This window comes from Petaurus breviceps, unplaced genomic scaffold (assembly GCF_028583685.1).
Source record: "Petaurus breviceps papuanus isolate PSGF00001 unplaced genomic scaffold, PetGlider_PUasm1.0 91133, whole genome shotgun sequence".
Classification (NCBI taxonomy): domain Eukaryota; kingdom Metazoa; phylum Chordata; class Mammalia; order Diprotodontia; family Petauridae; genus Petaurus; species Petaurus breviceps.
In genome coordinates, this window is record NW_027187419.1 from 100,589,595 (window position 1) to 100,606,703 (window position 17,109).

At 38.0% G+C, this 17,109-nt stretch overlaps 1 protein-coding gene across 2 annotated transcripts in view; it reads right to left on the reverse strand.

The window, feature by feature from the left end:
* Positions 1–17,109, reverse strand: part of SLC25A12 (solute carrier family 25 member 12) — a 130,767-nt gene that overhangs the window by 10,382 nt on the left and 103,276 nt on the right. For both annotated transcript variants that reach the window (XM_069079966.1, XM_069079965.1), the window contains 2 exons: positions 16,146–16,198; positions 15,780–15,860 (listed from right to left, as the gene is read on the reverse strand). In XM_069079966.1, the coding sequence (XP_068936067.1) occupies positions 15,780–15,860; positions 16,146–16,198 (134 nt within the window). The remainder of the gene's footprint in view (positions 1–15,779; positions 15,861–16,145; positions 16,199–17,109) is intronic.

A 17,109-nucleotide genomic window follows, 5' to 3' on the forward strand; every position in this document is an offset into this window, starting at 1 on the left:
CCTACATGCTCCCAGGTGATAGTCACAGATGTCCCCCATCCTCTAGCTTTGCTTTTGTATCCTCACAGCCTAGCACACACTAGGGATTTAATGCCTTTCAAATTAATCGTTCAGTTGCTTGCCTCCCTCTAAGCATTAATGTAACATTCTGAAAATCCTTCTTGGCTTTTATTTCTGAGCCTTGTAGAGCGCAATCAATCTAACTCAGGCATCCTCAGGGCTCATCAGAGGGGAATGAGCCACCCTTGTTCAAGTTTCAGATCTAGCACCACGAACACACTCTGAGACAGGTCGCCACTTACTTAAGAGGGGCTGAGACTTCCCAAAGCATAGCTCAGAAATAGAATGCTTAGTCATCAGGAGTACAGGCTCACACCCCGGCCCCCTCTCCCAAAACAACACATGTTCTGGCAGTCTGACTGACAGAAACCTCAATTGGGAAAATGAGTGTTTTGCATCTGAAATTTACAAAGTACCAGAGAAGAGAAGGAAAGGCACAAACAAGTTTAACATGAGTGCTAACATCCTTTCCCTTGGTTTCTATGGTGTTTTGCGTGGAAGTGTGTGAGCGTGTGTATGCTAACTGCCTCAGCCCTCACAGAGGAGGAAAATTCCTCTTCCCACATCTCCATCCCATAATGGTAAGCTGTTCACAAAGGCCTGTCCTACCACAAGAGGCCTTTCACCAAGCAGTATTTCACATATAAGTGACATCCTCAATGGGGGACAAGAATGGAAAGAAAGCCTAAGCAACATCCTTTTAAAGACTGCATTAGAAGTGACCCAGGTCCTGTCCTGTGCTTTCTACCAAGCAGAAGGAGCATACAATCTGGCTCTGATTTTTTTTTTTAACTTAGAGTCCAAGTTCTCTTTTATTTCTCCTAAAACAACAAAATATGTACAAAACACCCCCGAGAATGGTGAGTATCTGTAGCTAAATAGCCTTGCCTTCCTTTGGCTAAAAACCACAACTTCTTTCCTCAAGCTTGTCTATAAATTGACTATCACAATTATTTGGAAATGATTATGTTGGGGCTGGATCCTGAGCCTTCTCCCCCTCGTGGGAAACCTATTGCTCATTATGACCCAGGACAGTAATCCCTTCTTTGTCTATAGAGCAGGGAGAGGCAACAAGTTTTTGCTGCTCAGTCTCATCATCTCCTGAGACTGGAGCCATATGTAACAGCCCAGCTCCGCACCCCCATAATGCCATTGGCACAATGGCCCAACACAATGATTTGACCCAGTTTTGCATCTTGATTTTACTCTGTGTGTCTCTCCCTCTTTTAATCTGTTGCCCAGCAGGAGGAAACATTTCAATGTTTCAGTCTCAGCAAACAATATTTTTTTAAGAGATTGCTGGGTGACAAATTATGTTAAAATGATAATCCAAGTAATTCCTCTTGATGGAGTGTTAAAGACCAAACCAATTGGAAAACTGTATGGACTTCCCTGAAGTCATGCTTTAAAATAATAGTAACAAAGAATCTTGGTCCAAATGTTCTGTTTTCTAAAGTAGATCAAAACCACAGCTGACAAAACCACACATCTTGATCATAATACAGAAAATTGGGGACTACTAGACAATGTCAGCCCTTGGGTAATGCTCATTAAGTGGGGACATTACATTTAAATAAATGAGAACTTAGTTTATGTTTTTAATCAATTATAAATAATAACATCTTGCCTGGCAAACAAGTAATCTCCCTCAGTGAACACACACACTCTCATTCCCACAGTGGGACCAGTTCCAAACTAGTTCCCTCTCACCCTCTTCTTTAAATGGATATTTCCACTCCTTTAAGCAACTTGCCAAATTATTTTTTGAGGTATACAATTCAACAAACATTTTTAAAGCTGCTGTTATGTACAGAGCACCATGGGAAAAGATACCAAATTTAGGTAAGACTTAGTCCCTGCCCTCATGAAATTTACAGATTGGAGAGAGGTCAGAATTTGGGACACATACAAAGACAAATATGATGTCTATTGGGGGAATGAGATATATATATATAAAGAATAGTATAAGCAAAGAAAGGAAAAAGCACAGGGAGCAGAGAGTGTTCAGGGAACAGAGTAGTCCATTTTGATTGGTGTGTATATTAAGGGTATTAAGATAACATGTTAATGAATACCAGACAGAGGAACACAGACTTGGGAGGCAACAAAAAGGCACTGGAAAAAAAAAATAAATTTATGTGATAACTTTGTCATATATTTAAAAGGAATAGCAAGTTGTACATAACAGATGCGCAGTTTCATGTGCAATCTTTTTTATTATACTATGTTATGGAAATGCTTGTTTTTATTCCATAAATTTAAAATAAAATAAAAATTTTTAAAGGCACTGGAGAGTTTTGAGAAGAGGAGGGATGAGATCTATGCATGATCACCATCATCTTGACAGTTAACATTTCTATAGCCCTTCAAAGCCTGCAAAGTGTTTTACATGCAGAATCTCATTTATATATAGAAAAGTACACTACAGCCCAGTAAGGCAGGTGTTATTATTATTTCCATTCTACAGATGAGGAAAATAAGGCTCAGAGAGGGTTAAGTGACTCCTGCAGGATCACTCCACTCAATAAAGTGTCTTGATAAAGGATTCAACTCCAGGTTTTCCTGACTAAGCCCAGAGCTCTATTCACCACACCAGCCTCAGGCTTTCTTTGAAAATGAAAAAGGCTCACAGATAAAGTAGGGCAATTAGGTGGACAAAGAGGTTGGTTTTTATTTAAAGACTAATTGTTGGTTCTCTTCATTACTATCATTTAGCCAGTAATAGTGTGTACAATTATGTCTCAGGTGTTTTACAAAAGTAAATCTGACCAATGTGCATTCACATGTACAGATACATACATGCCCCTTCCAAGCCGCCAACAGGCCATAAGACACTTACTGAGTCCCTGCTAAGTTCAAAGCACTCATATAATCATGGATATGTTTCACAGCTATGGGTTCTGCTTTATCAGATGCAATGTAGCATGTTGCAATTACATTAGTTCTGTAGAGTTTTTAAGACGAAAAGAATATCAACTTGTGTTCAGCTTCACAATCTGAGATGGATATACTATTCAGGTTATTGCACAATTTCAGAGAAAATAAAATAAAAAATAATATGTCTAAAAGCACTGAAATTTTAAATCCCTTTCAGCAATGGAATCAAACTCAAATAGAAAGGCATCATTGCAGGCCTCATATTGACTTAGAAAACCACAAATTAACAACATCTGTCATACTGTATTTGTATTTATTTTGTTAACCATCTCCCAATTATATTTTAATCTGGTTTGGAGCCACTCTGGAGCGATATGGGGCCTACAAGTTTGACATTTGTGCCTTAGAGGTAAGTGGGAATACCTGGTTTATATATTTTTTCTGACACTACCCGTGCCAGAATTATTTTCTTTATCTATAAAATTGGGATAATATACCCCTAGAACCTGCCTCACAGGACTGTTGTGAACTAATGCCCATAAAGTGAGATAATGCATGTAAAATGCTACAAAAACTATAAAACACTACATAATAAATCAATTTTCATTAAGATACCTAATTATTTATTAGTAATAATAATAAAGCATTCATGGGAGAGGCATTTTAGTTTAAGTATGGACCTAAAATTTCAAACTTATGTAGTTAAATACATCTTATGAGAAAATTGTTAACCACATGCCCTCCACCCCCCATCCCTTTACTCCGACTTCCTCTTTTTTTTGTATTCTTCAGATTTGTCCCCTTTTTTTTTTAGGTACCATAAAGTTCCATTCCTTTCCTATGCCTCTTTTGTTCTGCCACTTTCAAATGGCCGGACACAGGAAAGGCAGTGTGAGATCTCACTGACTTTGGAGTCACAGAACCTAGGTTTGAAAATGAGTTTTGTCCCTTAGTTTGTGACTTCAGACAGGTCATGTCACTTCTCTAGGGTTCATTTGGTTTCCTCTTCTGGAAGATGAGGAAGTTGGACCAGATGACCCCTGAGGACCCTTCTAGCTCTGATTCTATGATGCTATGAAACAATGGAACCCAAAGTACTAGACTTTGAGCTAAAAAAAAAAAAAAGCCCATAATTACAGGCAGTTCCACAATCTCAAGTGGAGATTTCAAACCTGATGTTTTTTATGGTGTATTTTCCCCCTATGCTGAAGTAGAAAATAGATGACAAGCCACCTACTATAAAATTTTGGATTTTTTGCTTCCCTTCCCCTCCAAAAAATGGCTAAAGGGCTTCAAATTATTTTATTTCATCATCATGAGATGAGATCATCACTGAGTACCCATTCACACAGGGCTGATTCTTTTCTGAACATAGATCAAACACATATTCAAGCTGATTTCTATCCTTTTATTTTCCACATAAAGTTGTCATTTCTTTGCTTTAAATCAATTACAAGAGAACGTAACAGTTGACAAATTTCATTTTGAATAAGGGTTATTCCTATGCAACAGAAATTTAAGGAAAATGTCATCTTCAATGCTTCTATTTAACCTCATGTCATTTAAAATAAGGGTCTTCCTAACTCTCCAGGCCCTCTCCCCAACCCCCAACCCCATGAGAAAATAAACCAAATAAATCTGATGACAAAGGTTATGGAAGAAAAGGCAGGAGACTGAGATCTAGGCACAAACCCTTCCTGACCTGCCTGAGGCTGGAGGGGCTACAAAAAGGATCCCACAACATTTGACCTTTGCCCTTTTGATTCCACCCCAGAGGCAAGGTCTACAAAAGAGTGGCCAGATCCTGCCTCCTCTCAGTCCCCGGTTTACTTCCTACTTTGAACTGCTGCCTCCTGGACTGGAGCTATTTCCCACTAGCCACAAAAATGTGAATACAAATGCTCAATCCAGTCATTTTTTTTTTTTTAATTTTTGAAGAACAAGAGGTAAAAACAAAGTCCTCCATCACAAAATCCCTGCACTCCTGCTGGAAAACATGCAGTTTCTGAGTTCCTTAGTGGGGTAACCACAATTTACTCAATATCTCCCAGCACAACACTAACCACAAAATACATACATTTACAGTTGTAACTCAAACCAAAAAAACCCACAGAATTAGTAGCTGAGACAGACTCAGTCTAATCATACTACTGGAGGGAAGGAGGAATATAAAGAGAAAGAGGTAGAGAGGATGTCTGTCTCTTTCCCACAGACAGAACCATGCAAATATTAATAATCATAGCTAGCATGTATATAGCCCCTACTATGTGTTAAGCACTTTACAACCATTATTTCACATGGTCCTCACAACAACCGTTCAAAATAAGTGCTCTTTTTATCCCTATTTTACAGATGAGAAAACTGAGGCAAAAGGTTAAATGACTTGCCCAAGGTCTCACAACTAGTAAGTAAGTGCCTGAGGCTGGATTTGAACTCATGTCTTTCTTGATTTGACACTCAGCACTCTACCCATTATACTACCTCATAGATTTAGAGTTTGAAGGAACTTTAGAAGCCATCAAATCCAGCTGCCTAATTTTACACAAAGTTTGTGAGCATCTGAGTCAGAATTCATATCCAGGTCTTCTGAGTCTGAATTCTCCATTATATCCACTAAATCAGCTACTTCTATGACCCTGAAGCTCACAGAGTTCAGTTTCTGCAGTTTTATGCCATCTCCTTTAAGTAGAAAAATAAATAATATTAATAATCTGAAAGAAAAGGAAAATATGATGGCTTTCGAATGGTGTAGTTGGTGTAGGTGAATGAATGAAAAGGCATTTATTAAGCCTTTATAAACTATGGATACAAAGTCTAATGGGGGAGATAATACACAAAGGAGAGTAATAACCAAGGATCCAGGAACAGGCATTTAGGCCCAGAAAGTTACAGGGATGTACTTAACCACCCTATCCAGGAATGGTGGCAGAGTTGATTTGATAATGGCTCATAGTTCCAGAACTGGGGAAATAGGGAAGGAAAGATAGCTGCCCTGCATAGCAAGGTGGTTAGTGAGCCTATGAAGGATTGAGATGGTCAGAGAATCAGGAGTGAAGCTGGGACCTTTCCTGAAATAATGGTCAAGAGACATTTACCAGGGTGGAAGTTTCTCTAGGCAGAGCAGGAAGGTGGTTGGAGAGGCCATCAGAGATCAAAGAGTTCCGATCTATGTCATAACCTGTAAAATGAGGGAGCCAGAATAGATTTCCAAGGACTCTTTCAACTCCAAGATTTTATGAATCTATGACTTGGGTGCTAAAACTGGTTCTGTCACTAACAGTATGGCAAGTTTCTGCAACTATCAAGGAAAGAATTGGACTAGGTTAACTTCTTTTTTTTTGGTGGGCAATTGGGGTTAAGTGACTTGCCCAAAGTCACACGGCTAGTAAGTGAGTCAAGTGTCTGAGGCCGGATTTGAACTCAGGTGCTCTATTCGCTGAGCCACCTAGCCACCCCTAGATTAACTTCTAAGGTTCCTACCAGCTCTAAAAAGGTTTAGTTCTAAACCTCCACCTATCTGGGAATGTCTGGATGGGTCATGCCCAAATCCAGGCATACCTTGGAGATATTGTGGCTTCAGTTCTAGACGACCACAATAAAGTAAACATCACAATAAAGCAAGTCACATGAATCTTTGTTTCCCAGTGCATATGAAAGTTATGCTTATACTATACTTTAGTCTATTAAGTGTATAATAGTATTATGCCTAAAAAAATTTATATGTCTTCATTAAAAAATGTTATTGCTAAAAAAATGCCAACCATCTTCTGAGAATCCAGTGAGTTACAATATTTTTGCTGGTAGAGGCTCTTGCCTTGATGTTGATGGCTGCTGACTGATCAGGGTGGAGGTTGCTGAAGGTTGGGGGAACTGTGGCAATTTCTTAAAATAAGACAATAATGAAGTTGCCACATTGATTGACTCTTCCTTTCACTTGAACACTTAGAGGCAATTGTAGGGTTATTAAATGACCTAATTTCAATATTGTTTTGTTTCAGGGAATGGGGGGCCCAAGGAGAGGAAAAGAGACAGGGGAATAGCCAGTCGATGGAGCAGTCAGAACACACACAGCATTTATAGATTAAGTTCATCCAGTTTGTGGCACCCAAAACAATTACAATAGTAACATCAAAGAGCACCAATCACAGATCACCACAACAGATGTAATAATAATGAATATGATATATTGAAAGAATTACCAAATGTGATACAGAGATATATGAGCACTTGCTGTTGGAAAAATGGTTTCCATAGACTTGCCTGATACAAGATTGCCACAAACCTTCAATTTGTAAACAAACAAACAAACCCACATTGTCTTCGAAGCACAATAAAACAAAGCACAGTAAAATTAAAAAAATCAATGTAATAAATAATAAAATAAAAAATAATACAGATAAGTAAAAATTAAAAAATAAAAAACAACAAAATATGCCTGTAACTGAGAATATTTCAAAAAGAAATGAAATTAAGTTTTAAAAATGAATGTTAAAAATTGTTTTTACATGTAACTGGGGAAAAAATACTAAAAAGCTAACAAAATAAAAGTGCATCTAGGAAGTAAAATAAAATGGCTATCCCTCAAAAAAAAAAAGAAATGAAATCAAGCACAGTTCAAAAGAGGACTTCTAGACAACAGGTGTCAATTTGCCTGTAACAAAAGTCATGTAATATTAAAGAAAAAAAAAGAATTTGCTTTATATTGCATAGGCATCTCAGAATTCTGCTTTGAGGACTTCAAAAGCCAAAAAAGAAAAAATAAAAGGAAAGGAAAGGAAAAGAAAGAAAGAAAAAGGCACATGCATTAGTTTCTGCTAAGATGCTTGAATTTTCCCAGGAAAATCTATATAGTTTGCTTTCGCTTGTTTTTCCACAAGTTTCCTAAAATGAGAAAACACATTTAGATTTGTTTTTGGTATATTTAAAAGTGTCCTAGTTTCTGATTCACCCAAAAGTTTTATGTAATAATAGCTATAGCAGCTAGGTGGTGCAGTAGATAGAGCTGGACCTGGAATCTGGAAGACCTAAATACAAATCAGATACTACTGTGTAATCCTGGACAAGTCAATTAACTTTTATTTCCCTCAGTTTCCTCATCTGTAAAATGAGGATAATAATAGTACCTACCTTGTGAACTGATTCAACCATTCTGGAGAGCAATCTGGAACTATGCCCAAAGGGCTATAAAAATGTTCATACCCTTTGACCCAGTAATACCACTCCTAGGGTTGTATCCCAAAGAGATCATAGAAGTGGAAGAAAGACCCGTATGTACAAAAATATTGATAGCAGATATTTTTGTGGTGGGAAAGAATTGGAAATTAAGGGGATGCTCATCAATTGGGGAATGGCTAAACAATTTGTGGTATATGAATGTAATGGAATACTATTGTGCTATAAGAAATGAGGAACAGACAGACATCATAACAATCTGGAGAGACTTAATATAAACTGATGCTGAGTGAGGAGCTCCGAGCCAGAAGTGTATACATAGTTACAGACACAATGTATGTGTGACAACTAACTTTGATAGACTGGGCTCCTCTCAGCAATGCAAGGTTATAAGACAACACCAACAAAAGACTCATGATGGAAGGGGACATCCACATTCAGAGAAAAAACTACAGAGTCTGAATACAGATTGAAGCAAACTACTTGCTTTCTCTCTCTTTTTTTTGTTTTGTTTCTTCTTTCTCATTGTTAACTCCGTTAGTTATAATCCTTCTTTTACAACTTGACTAATGTTTAATGTGAAGGTATTTGTAGATCCAAATTTGATTGCAAGCTGCCATGGGGGGAAGGGGGAAGGAGAGGGAGGGAAAGAAAATTAGAAATTCAAGGGATTGTGGAACTGAATGCTGTAAACTAAAAGTAAATAAATAAAGAGGAAAAAGGAAAATAAAAAATAATAGTACCTACCTTACAGGGTTATAAGGATCAAATGAGATTGCAAAGTGCTCAATATAGTGGCTGACACATAGTAGGTGCTTTATAAATGCTTAAAAGGTCAACTAAGTGGTACAGCAGATAGAGGGCCAAGCCTGGAATCATGAAGACTTGGGTACAAATCTAGTCTCAGACACTAGTTGTGTGACCCTGGCTAAGTCATTTAACTTATGTTTGCCTCAGTTTCTTCAACTATAAAATAAGGATAATAACAGTATCTACCTCCTAGAGTTGTTGTGAGGATTAAATAAAATAATAATTGTAAAGCAAATAACACAGTGTCTGGAACCGTAATATAACTGTTAGCTATAATTATCACTATCGTTATTATTATAAATCTGTTATGGGCATATGTCACATAGTAATAAAAGGTAGCATTTATACAGTGCATTAAGGTTTGTAAAGTGCTCCTTACAAATATTCTCTCTCTTAATTTTTTTTTTTACCTTCACAACAACCCTGGTGGGTACAAGCCCTGTTTCATAGGAGAGAAAATGGAGACAGAGAGAACTTAAATGACTTGCCCAGACTGCACAGAAAATATCTGAGGCTAGATCTGTGCTCAGGTCTTCCTGACTCCAACTCTAGCACTCTATCCACTGGGTCACCTAGAAAGTTTTATATATATATGTGTGTATGTGTGTATGTATGTATGTATATGTATATATATATATATGTGTGTGTGTGTGTGCCATAATTATACTTCCTAAAGACAACAGTAAGAAAAAACTAGTTCAGTTTGTGGGTAGTATAAAAGTACATCTTGGTCAAACATGTCTGAATTATAAATTATAAATTGTCAAAGTTCAAAATCATAAGGTTTTACTATAAATGCCATATATGTCAATGGCTAAAGACTGCTGACTAATGTTTACAAGTTAGATTAATAATCTGAATGTTTCAAAAAATATTTTAATAGTCTACTCCATTATTATATTTTATTCTGCTTATATTCTACTTCAAAAATTAATTTTCTTAAAATTAAAAAAAACATGCCTTGTTTATAGGTACTTCCAAAGAAGTTTGTGTTTCACTCCAGGAAACTGGGGTCCATCAAATATAGTCATATGGAAATACCTCTGACCACAAAAAAGGCTCTAATCAAGCAAACAATAAACCTTGAGAATAGAAGCCTATCCAAAAGCAAACATTTATGTTGGCACACATGGGTGCATGCATGTGAAGCCCACACACGAGCATATACATCTCTCTCTGGCAATGTGGCCAAATGAATAAAACTTCTCTAAGGAACCTTGTTTCAAATCTTCACAATGAAATCAGTGAAAGCTACTGTGAGTGGCTCTCTTTTTAAGTAGATGTGTGATATTCCAGAGCTGAGATCAACTATCACAACCATCCACAGTTTTCTATATGAAGAGGACCTTCCTTCTTTTTTCCCAGCTCTGACATGGCTCATGGAACAAAGACCCTTTACTAGGGAAGAGGAGGTCAAGAAGGTCAAGCTGTTCTAATCTCACCCCTGAATAACTGACTTTAACTATAAGCTCTGGACCTGTCTATATCAGAGCCAAGAAACAAGATGAATGCAAAAATGAGCCAGACGTCTGATTCCAATGGAACAAGCCTTTAATGCATTAGGCATTTATTCAGCACCTTTTGTGTTCACAGAGCTGTGGCAGGGGGCTAATCAATTACAATTCTAGTTTTAAGATTAACTGTGCCTACCGCCAAAATCCTATGCTGCGTGGGTATATGTATATATATCTTGTATGTACAGTTATTTACATGTTGTCTCCCACATTAGAATGTGTGCTCCTTGAGGTCAGGGGCATCCCCAGTGTTTAATATAATTCGTGTGTGTGTTTGTGTGTATTACTTAAAGGCTTGTTGACTGACTACTCAAACCACTCATAATGTGTAGGAGAATTTGAGGTTCTTTTAAAAATTTATTTATTTATTTTTAGTTTTCAACAATTTACTTCCATAAGATTTTGAGTTCCAAATTTTCTCCCCATCTCTCTCCCACCCAAAGACTGCATATAATTTGATGTAGGCTCTACATATATACAGAATTTGAGTTCTTAAAAGCTATATAGGTTTTACCAAGCTACAAAAGCTCAGAGAATAGACTATGAGCCTGTTTTCCCTAAAACCAGCTTAATTTAGAAAGGGTTGTCCACCAAAGGATGGATCTTGGGACTCAGAAACCCATTAAGACCAAGGAGAGTTTACAACCTGCAGTGAAGGGAAGAAGAGTCACACCTTTGAAATCATAGGTATTTGAAATTGCTCGTGTCTAACTTTAGCACAAGTCTCTTCTTATTTCATTTTTTAAGTTTATGAAGAGAATGATTTCGAAAATGTTCATTATTATTAGCTGAGATTAGAACTGAGCAAAGCAAAAACTCTAACAGTCCTGACAACCAGCCACTGAAAGGTACTGAGAGAGGAAAGTCTTATTCCAAGTTTTACAGACAGGATAAAAAAAAAAAAGTTACCTCCCCTGAGATCAGAGTTGGGGCCTTAAATTTTCTCTCCCACACACACAAAACCCCCAAGTCCCAGCTCTAGGAAGAGTGTCTTGCTGCAAAAGACCAACTCCCTAAGGAGCCAGTCTCTACTGTGCCAAAGCTTAGGTCGTCTCTTCCTGATTAACTTGCATTAGCTACATTTTAAAAACTGTAATTAGGTTATTTGGGAAGAATGGCAGCATTTTTCTCTAACTGTGAAGATGCTGTGCCCTTGATCCTTCGAAGCAGGGTGCTGGCTGTGCCAACAACATCCAGCCTTACAGCTCCAGGGACTTTTAAAACTACACCTTTACCAACTAAATCCCAAGACTAAGAATCCCAGGGGGATGTATCAGGGAGAAAAAAAAATCTCCCCACAAAAAGAATACCTTCCCTGCCATAAAATCATGCCTGAAAATTCTGCAATGGGAAGTACATTCCTTTGGCAAACAGTTTTATTCAAAGTTAAAGTACAAATCCCTTGAGAGAGGTACCATGTTAAGCCCTGTTCTTTTTTTTTTTTTTATAACTCAGTTCTCAGTGAGTTTGATTTGGTGGGGAGCATAAGGGTAGAGCATGCATTAGGGCATTGGGCACCTGAGAAGGTGAAGGAGAGGGGAGGGTGAAAAGAGAAAGGGTGAGAAAATAGGAAGAGAATTGTCTCTAACTTTATCCTTATCTAGGGTCCACCCTGACTCTATTCATTGAGCTATCCATTTTTAATCAGTCACTCTAAGACTACTAAGGACAGTAGGTCTGGTCCTCCAGAAGTAAATCATAGATAAAGAAGAGATTTAGAGCATCAAAATAACCCTCAACACTTTCCAAGTTTCATAGGGGATTATCAGCCCAGCCTAGCCAAAGCCCCAATCTCTAAATAAGCTCCCTAAAGAAAAGACACATCCTATAAAGAACAAGGCAACTAATGAGAAAATAAGCTGGCTAGGTTTTTAACCACCTCATTCCTGTGGCTCAGTTTCTCATCTCATCTGAATGGCTTAGTCACCTGGACTAGAATCTATAGAAATTCCACAAATGTAAACAGAACAGTAATTAGGAACACAAAGCAGAAAAATCAATCTTTCCTACTTTCTTTTCTTCCTTTTTCTTTTTTCTTCCTTCCCTCTTTTCTTAGCTAGGAAAAAGTTCTGCTTGTTGTGAAATGGGTGAGCTTTCTAAAGAAATGAAAATCAAAATGGCAGCAACAGAAGTGATAACACCCCAACCCAAATAGTTCTCACATTTTTTTTTCAAATACTTAAATTCAAATGTAGATGTGATCTCAACGTGTCCAAGCCTACCTATCCTATGCAAGTCTTGTCCATGGCATCCCAAAATTTGCCACAAGGGGCCACCCAATGTACTGGAGGTTTTCATTGTTCTCCAGCCATTGAGAATATACCAGTGGAGAATTAGGGCTACCTACCTGTTATCCCTCGGTCTAGCCACATGACCAATCTATCTTCTTTTTCACGCACTGATGGTCCTGATAACATTTTTTACTCCACCTCTTCTTTGAAGTTCCTTACTTGTTATATGATGCTACCTCCTCACACTCACCAGTGCCCCTCCATTGCCCTCTGTGTGCTACTCATTTTTAATCCTCCAGAGATGGTAGTGTATTATTCCATGATGTATAGCCAACTATACAACTCCTTGCATTTAAAAAAAAAGGACTTTGTTTGGGGCAGGTATATGAGGGTCATTAAAGGAGCTTTGTAACTTTCCTGAAGGTAATCCAGCCCTCTTTCCTCCTCCTGTTTGATTCTGGGCCCAAGTCATCATCTGTTCCATCAGTCATATACAGACTGATAGACAAACTCAATATATGTTAGACAAACTCTAACTATATATATATTAATATTGAACTAGGAAGAGAAAACTTGCAAAGCAAAAACAAAACCAATATTCTGAAGTTATGAAAATTTTCACTCATAAACTCAACAACACAAACACAAATCAACAAATATACAAGGTTCTGAAGATAACAACAAAAAAAAGCATACTGCCCTGACCTCAACAAGCTTCCATTCTCCAATGGAGGAGATACAAAAACATAAATAACTATAACACAAATTGAGGAAGGTTGGATCACTAACAGCTGGGAAGGCTTCACAGAGATGGCTGAACACGAATTGAGCCTTCCCAAGAAGACCCAAGATTCTTCAAGGCAGAGAGAGGAGGGAGTGCATTTCAGGAAATGGGGATGTCTTGTATGGATGTTAAAAGGCAATTGAGATGGCATGTCAAGTGTGGAAGACAGCTAATAATCAAATTCCTCTGGAAAGTAGAGTTCTTTGAAAAAGAACAATATGAAATAAGGTTAGGAAGGCAGGTAGGAGCCAGAATCCATGACACAAAGAAAAGTTAAGAACCTCTGGTTTAGGGTGTCGCAGTGAGTAAAGCACTGGCCCAAGGACCTGAGTTCAGATCCGGCCTCAGACACTTAACACAAAAAAACTAGCCATGTTACCCTGGGCAAGTTACTTAACCCCAACTGCCCTCCAAAAGGCAAAAAAAAAAAAAGAGAGAACCTCTGGTTTAGAGAGAAAGGTAATGATTTCCATTTTACCCAAGTTGAATTTGAGATTTTGTTGGAATGTCTAGGAAATGCTTCCTTGGACAGTCATTAATATGAGCATGGAGTGCAGGAGAGATATTAGGGCTAAATATATAGATCTGGGAGGGCAGCTGTCCAAAGAGAGGCTTGATGATCCATTCTAGTTCTGAAATCTGGGATTCTGAGTATAGAAAGAGAAAAAAGTTCAGGACAGAGCCCAAGAGGACACCCATGCTAATGGGACAGAAGAGAAATAATGAACATAGGAGCACAGATTTAGAGCTGAATTGGATGTGAGAGGCCAGTCTCCCTCATTTTGAAAATGAGTAAACTAAAACACCAGAGCTTGAGCGACTCCCAGACTTACATGTAGATTAAGTGTCTCTGGTGAACTTTGAACCTAGCTCCAAACTCTACCCATTGCAGCACATTAACGACTCCAACAAAGGGGATTATGGAGTGGTTAGATGGAAAGGAGAAGTATCATGAAAGAGAAAGAATATGGAGAAAGGATTGGTGAATAGTGGAAAATGATGCAAAGAAAACATGATCCTATCCAGCGTAGGTAGGGATGGAAGGCCTAAGAAACGAGAATTGTAGACTGCTTGGGCACATGGTGCATTCTGTGCATACCACTTATCCTCCAGAAAAAGAAGCTGCTTTTGGCAGTGAAGGTGGTTTTCCTTTCTCACAACACACACACACAGCTGCTTTTTCCATAAGAACATATATTACTGACAGGTGAGGACTCAGGTATGTGCCATGCTGCCAAATCTAATCAGGGAGAACCAGAAGCAGCCTCTCTCTCTGGCCCTCCAGGGCATCTTCCCTGAATTAAAAACTGCAGAGGTCATCAACCTCATCACCTTGGGCTCCACAACCAGCTGAGGAGGGTTTATTCTGGCCTGTCAGCCAACTCAACTGGAAGTTATTAGAGTTCTCAGGGACAAAATGGGCTAAACTAGCCTTAAATACACCATAATGTTACCAAATGTGGGGCCAATCCCACAAGCAAAATTAGCTGAGCTGAAAATCTACCTTTGTGATTATGTCTAAACCCCAGAGTGTGCTCACAAAAAATGATGAGGACAGAGATTCTGGTCCCTGCCCTGCTCTCTCTAATTTAAGTAAATGCCAAAACTGTATCACTGGGTTTGAAATTGGTGTCAATAGCCTCAGTGCAGCTAAAACCAAAAAGGAATTTGTTCCCCTAAAAGGAATGAAAATTATACCACAATGTATTTCTCAGTCCCATTACCTGAAAGGTAATAATAGCCCAATTAATCAGTCACCTCACATTGATTTTAAGTTCTGCTCAGTGTAAATATACTACCACAGGCCAACTAAGTTTCTCTTCTTTCCATTCTGCAATATTTATGGGGATTCAGAACAGGAACTTTAGAAGAAGGGGGAAAAAGAACCCTGTGAGGCTCTGTCAGCAGATTCTAAGAGAAAGAGCTGATAACAATTCTCCCTTGCCCTGTCCACTCAAAGCCAACCAGGCTGCTCAAAACATCCAATGGCCATTTTACAGGAGGACAGCCCAGAATAAGAAGAAACTGCTTCGACCCACTTGGAATCAGATAAAACAGCAACTGATTATTTCTTTCTCAGCAAGAAAAACCATGAGGGGGGCAGCTAGGTGGCACAGTGAATAGAGCACCAGCCCTGGAGTCAGGAGGACCTGAGTTCAAATCAGGCTTCAGACATTTAACACTTTACTAGCGTGTAACCTTGGACAAATCACTTAACCCCAATTACCCTGCCCTCCCCACTCCAAAAAAAAAAAAAGCAAAAAAAAAAAAAAGACCATGAGAAAGTTAGTTTCTTTTCAAATGAATAAATAGCCCATGATTAACACTTACACAACCTCCAGCAAGGACTTCTGCTAATATTGGAATGGAGCCATCTCTTCGGGTGAATTTGTCCCGAACAAAGTCATTAACCTGATTAAAAAGATAAGAGTAGTAAGAAAAATTCGCCCAACAGTTCCCATATTCTTTTCCTTCTATAGACACATAACTGTTTTCTTTCTCCAATCAAGGGCACATTGTATGTCATAATTCAAAACTGGTACACAGCTACTTCTAAATTTACATGTTTTAAAACTTCCTTTTAAGACTTTGCTGGTCTCAATAACCCAAATCCCACTTTTTTTCTTAATGACATTTAAACAAATGATACAAGGCAAAGTGAATTACTCCAAATTTAAAAGAAAGAAAATTACTTACAGTCAGTTTAATGGCCTTTTCTGGAGCAACCCCTATCAGTTGTGGTACCAGACCTAGGTAAACAAAGATGACCATCAGGAATAATAGACTTGTGAAGATTAAACCAGTAAGAATCCATTCTTCAGAAGAGGGAGGCAATTAGGCAGCACAGGGGTTAGAATGTTGGACCTGTAGTCAGTAAGATCCGAGCATGAATACTGCCTCAGATACTTAATTAGCTGCAAGACTCTGGACAAGTCACCTCACCTCTCTCATGCTCAGTTTCCTCACATGTAAGATTGGGATAATAATAGTATCTCCCCCACAGAGTTATTATGAGATCAGATGAGATAATATATGTAAAAGCCATGGAACCATGAAACCTTCAATGCTATATAAATTCTATTATCATCATCATTATAATCATTATCACTAACATAATCTATCTAGCAAATTCTTTAGTAATTCCCTTAACTAGATCAATAGTAGAAACTTCCATTTGTGAATACAAAGTGACTACTTGTGTCAAAAATAATTTTTTTATTTTCATGAGCTTATCAAATATTTTTCTACACATGCTAAGTCTACTCATCCAGCACCTCTCCAAAAATACCTAAGGAAAGAATGAAAAATATGAACCTCCCCTTACCTAAGACAGAGTCAGTATCAATAAAAAATAAAAGTATATTAATCAGTCTACATGCCTAAACAAATCAAGAAAATTTCCTTCTAAGACAAAAGTCACAGGTTTTGCTTAACAGCCGAAAGTTTATTGTTAAGTAGACCCTTACTGCTATTGGAAATCCCCATTTAGTAGGCTAGAAGGGGAAGGTTATAACACTAACTCACAAGGTTCTCATTTAATAGTAACAAACAGACAATAAAAGATATGAAGTCAAATCATTTAAAAGGAAGCCAAGCTTCATAGGAAGAAAAGGTAGCATTCCTTGAATCTCCTACATGTATAAATATACTTATTCATGAA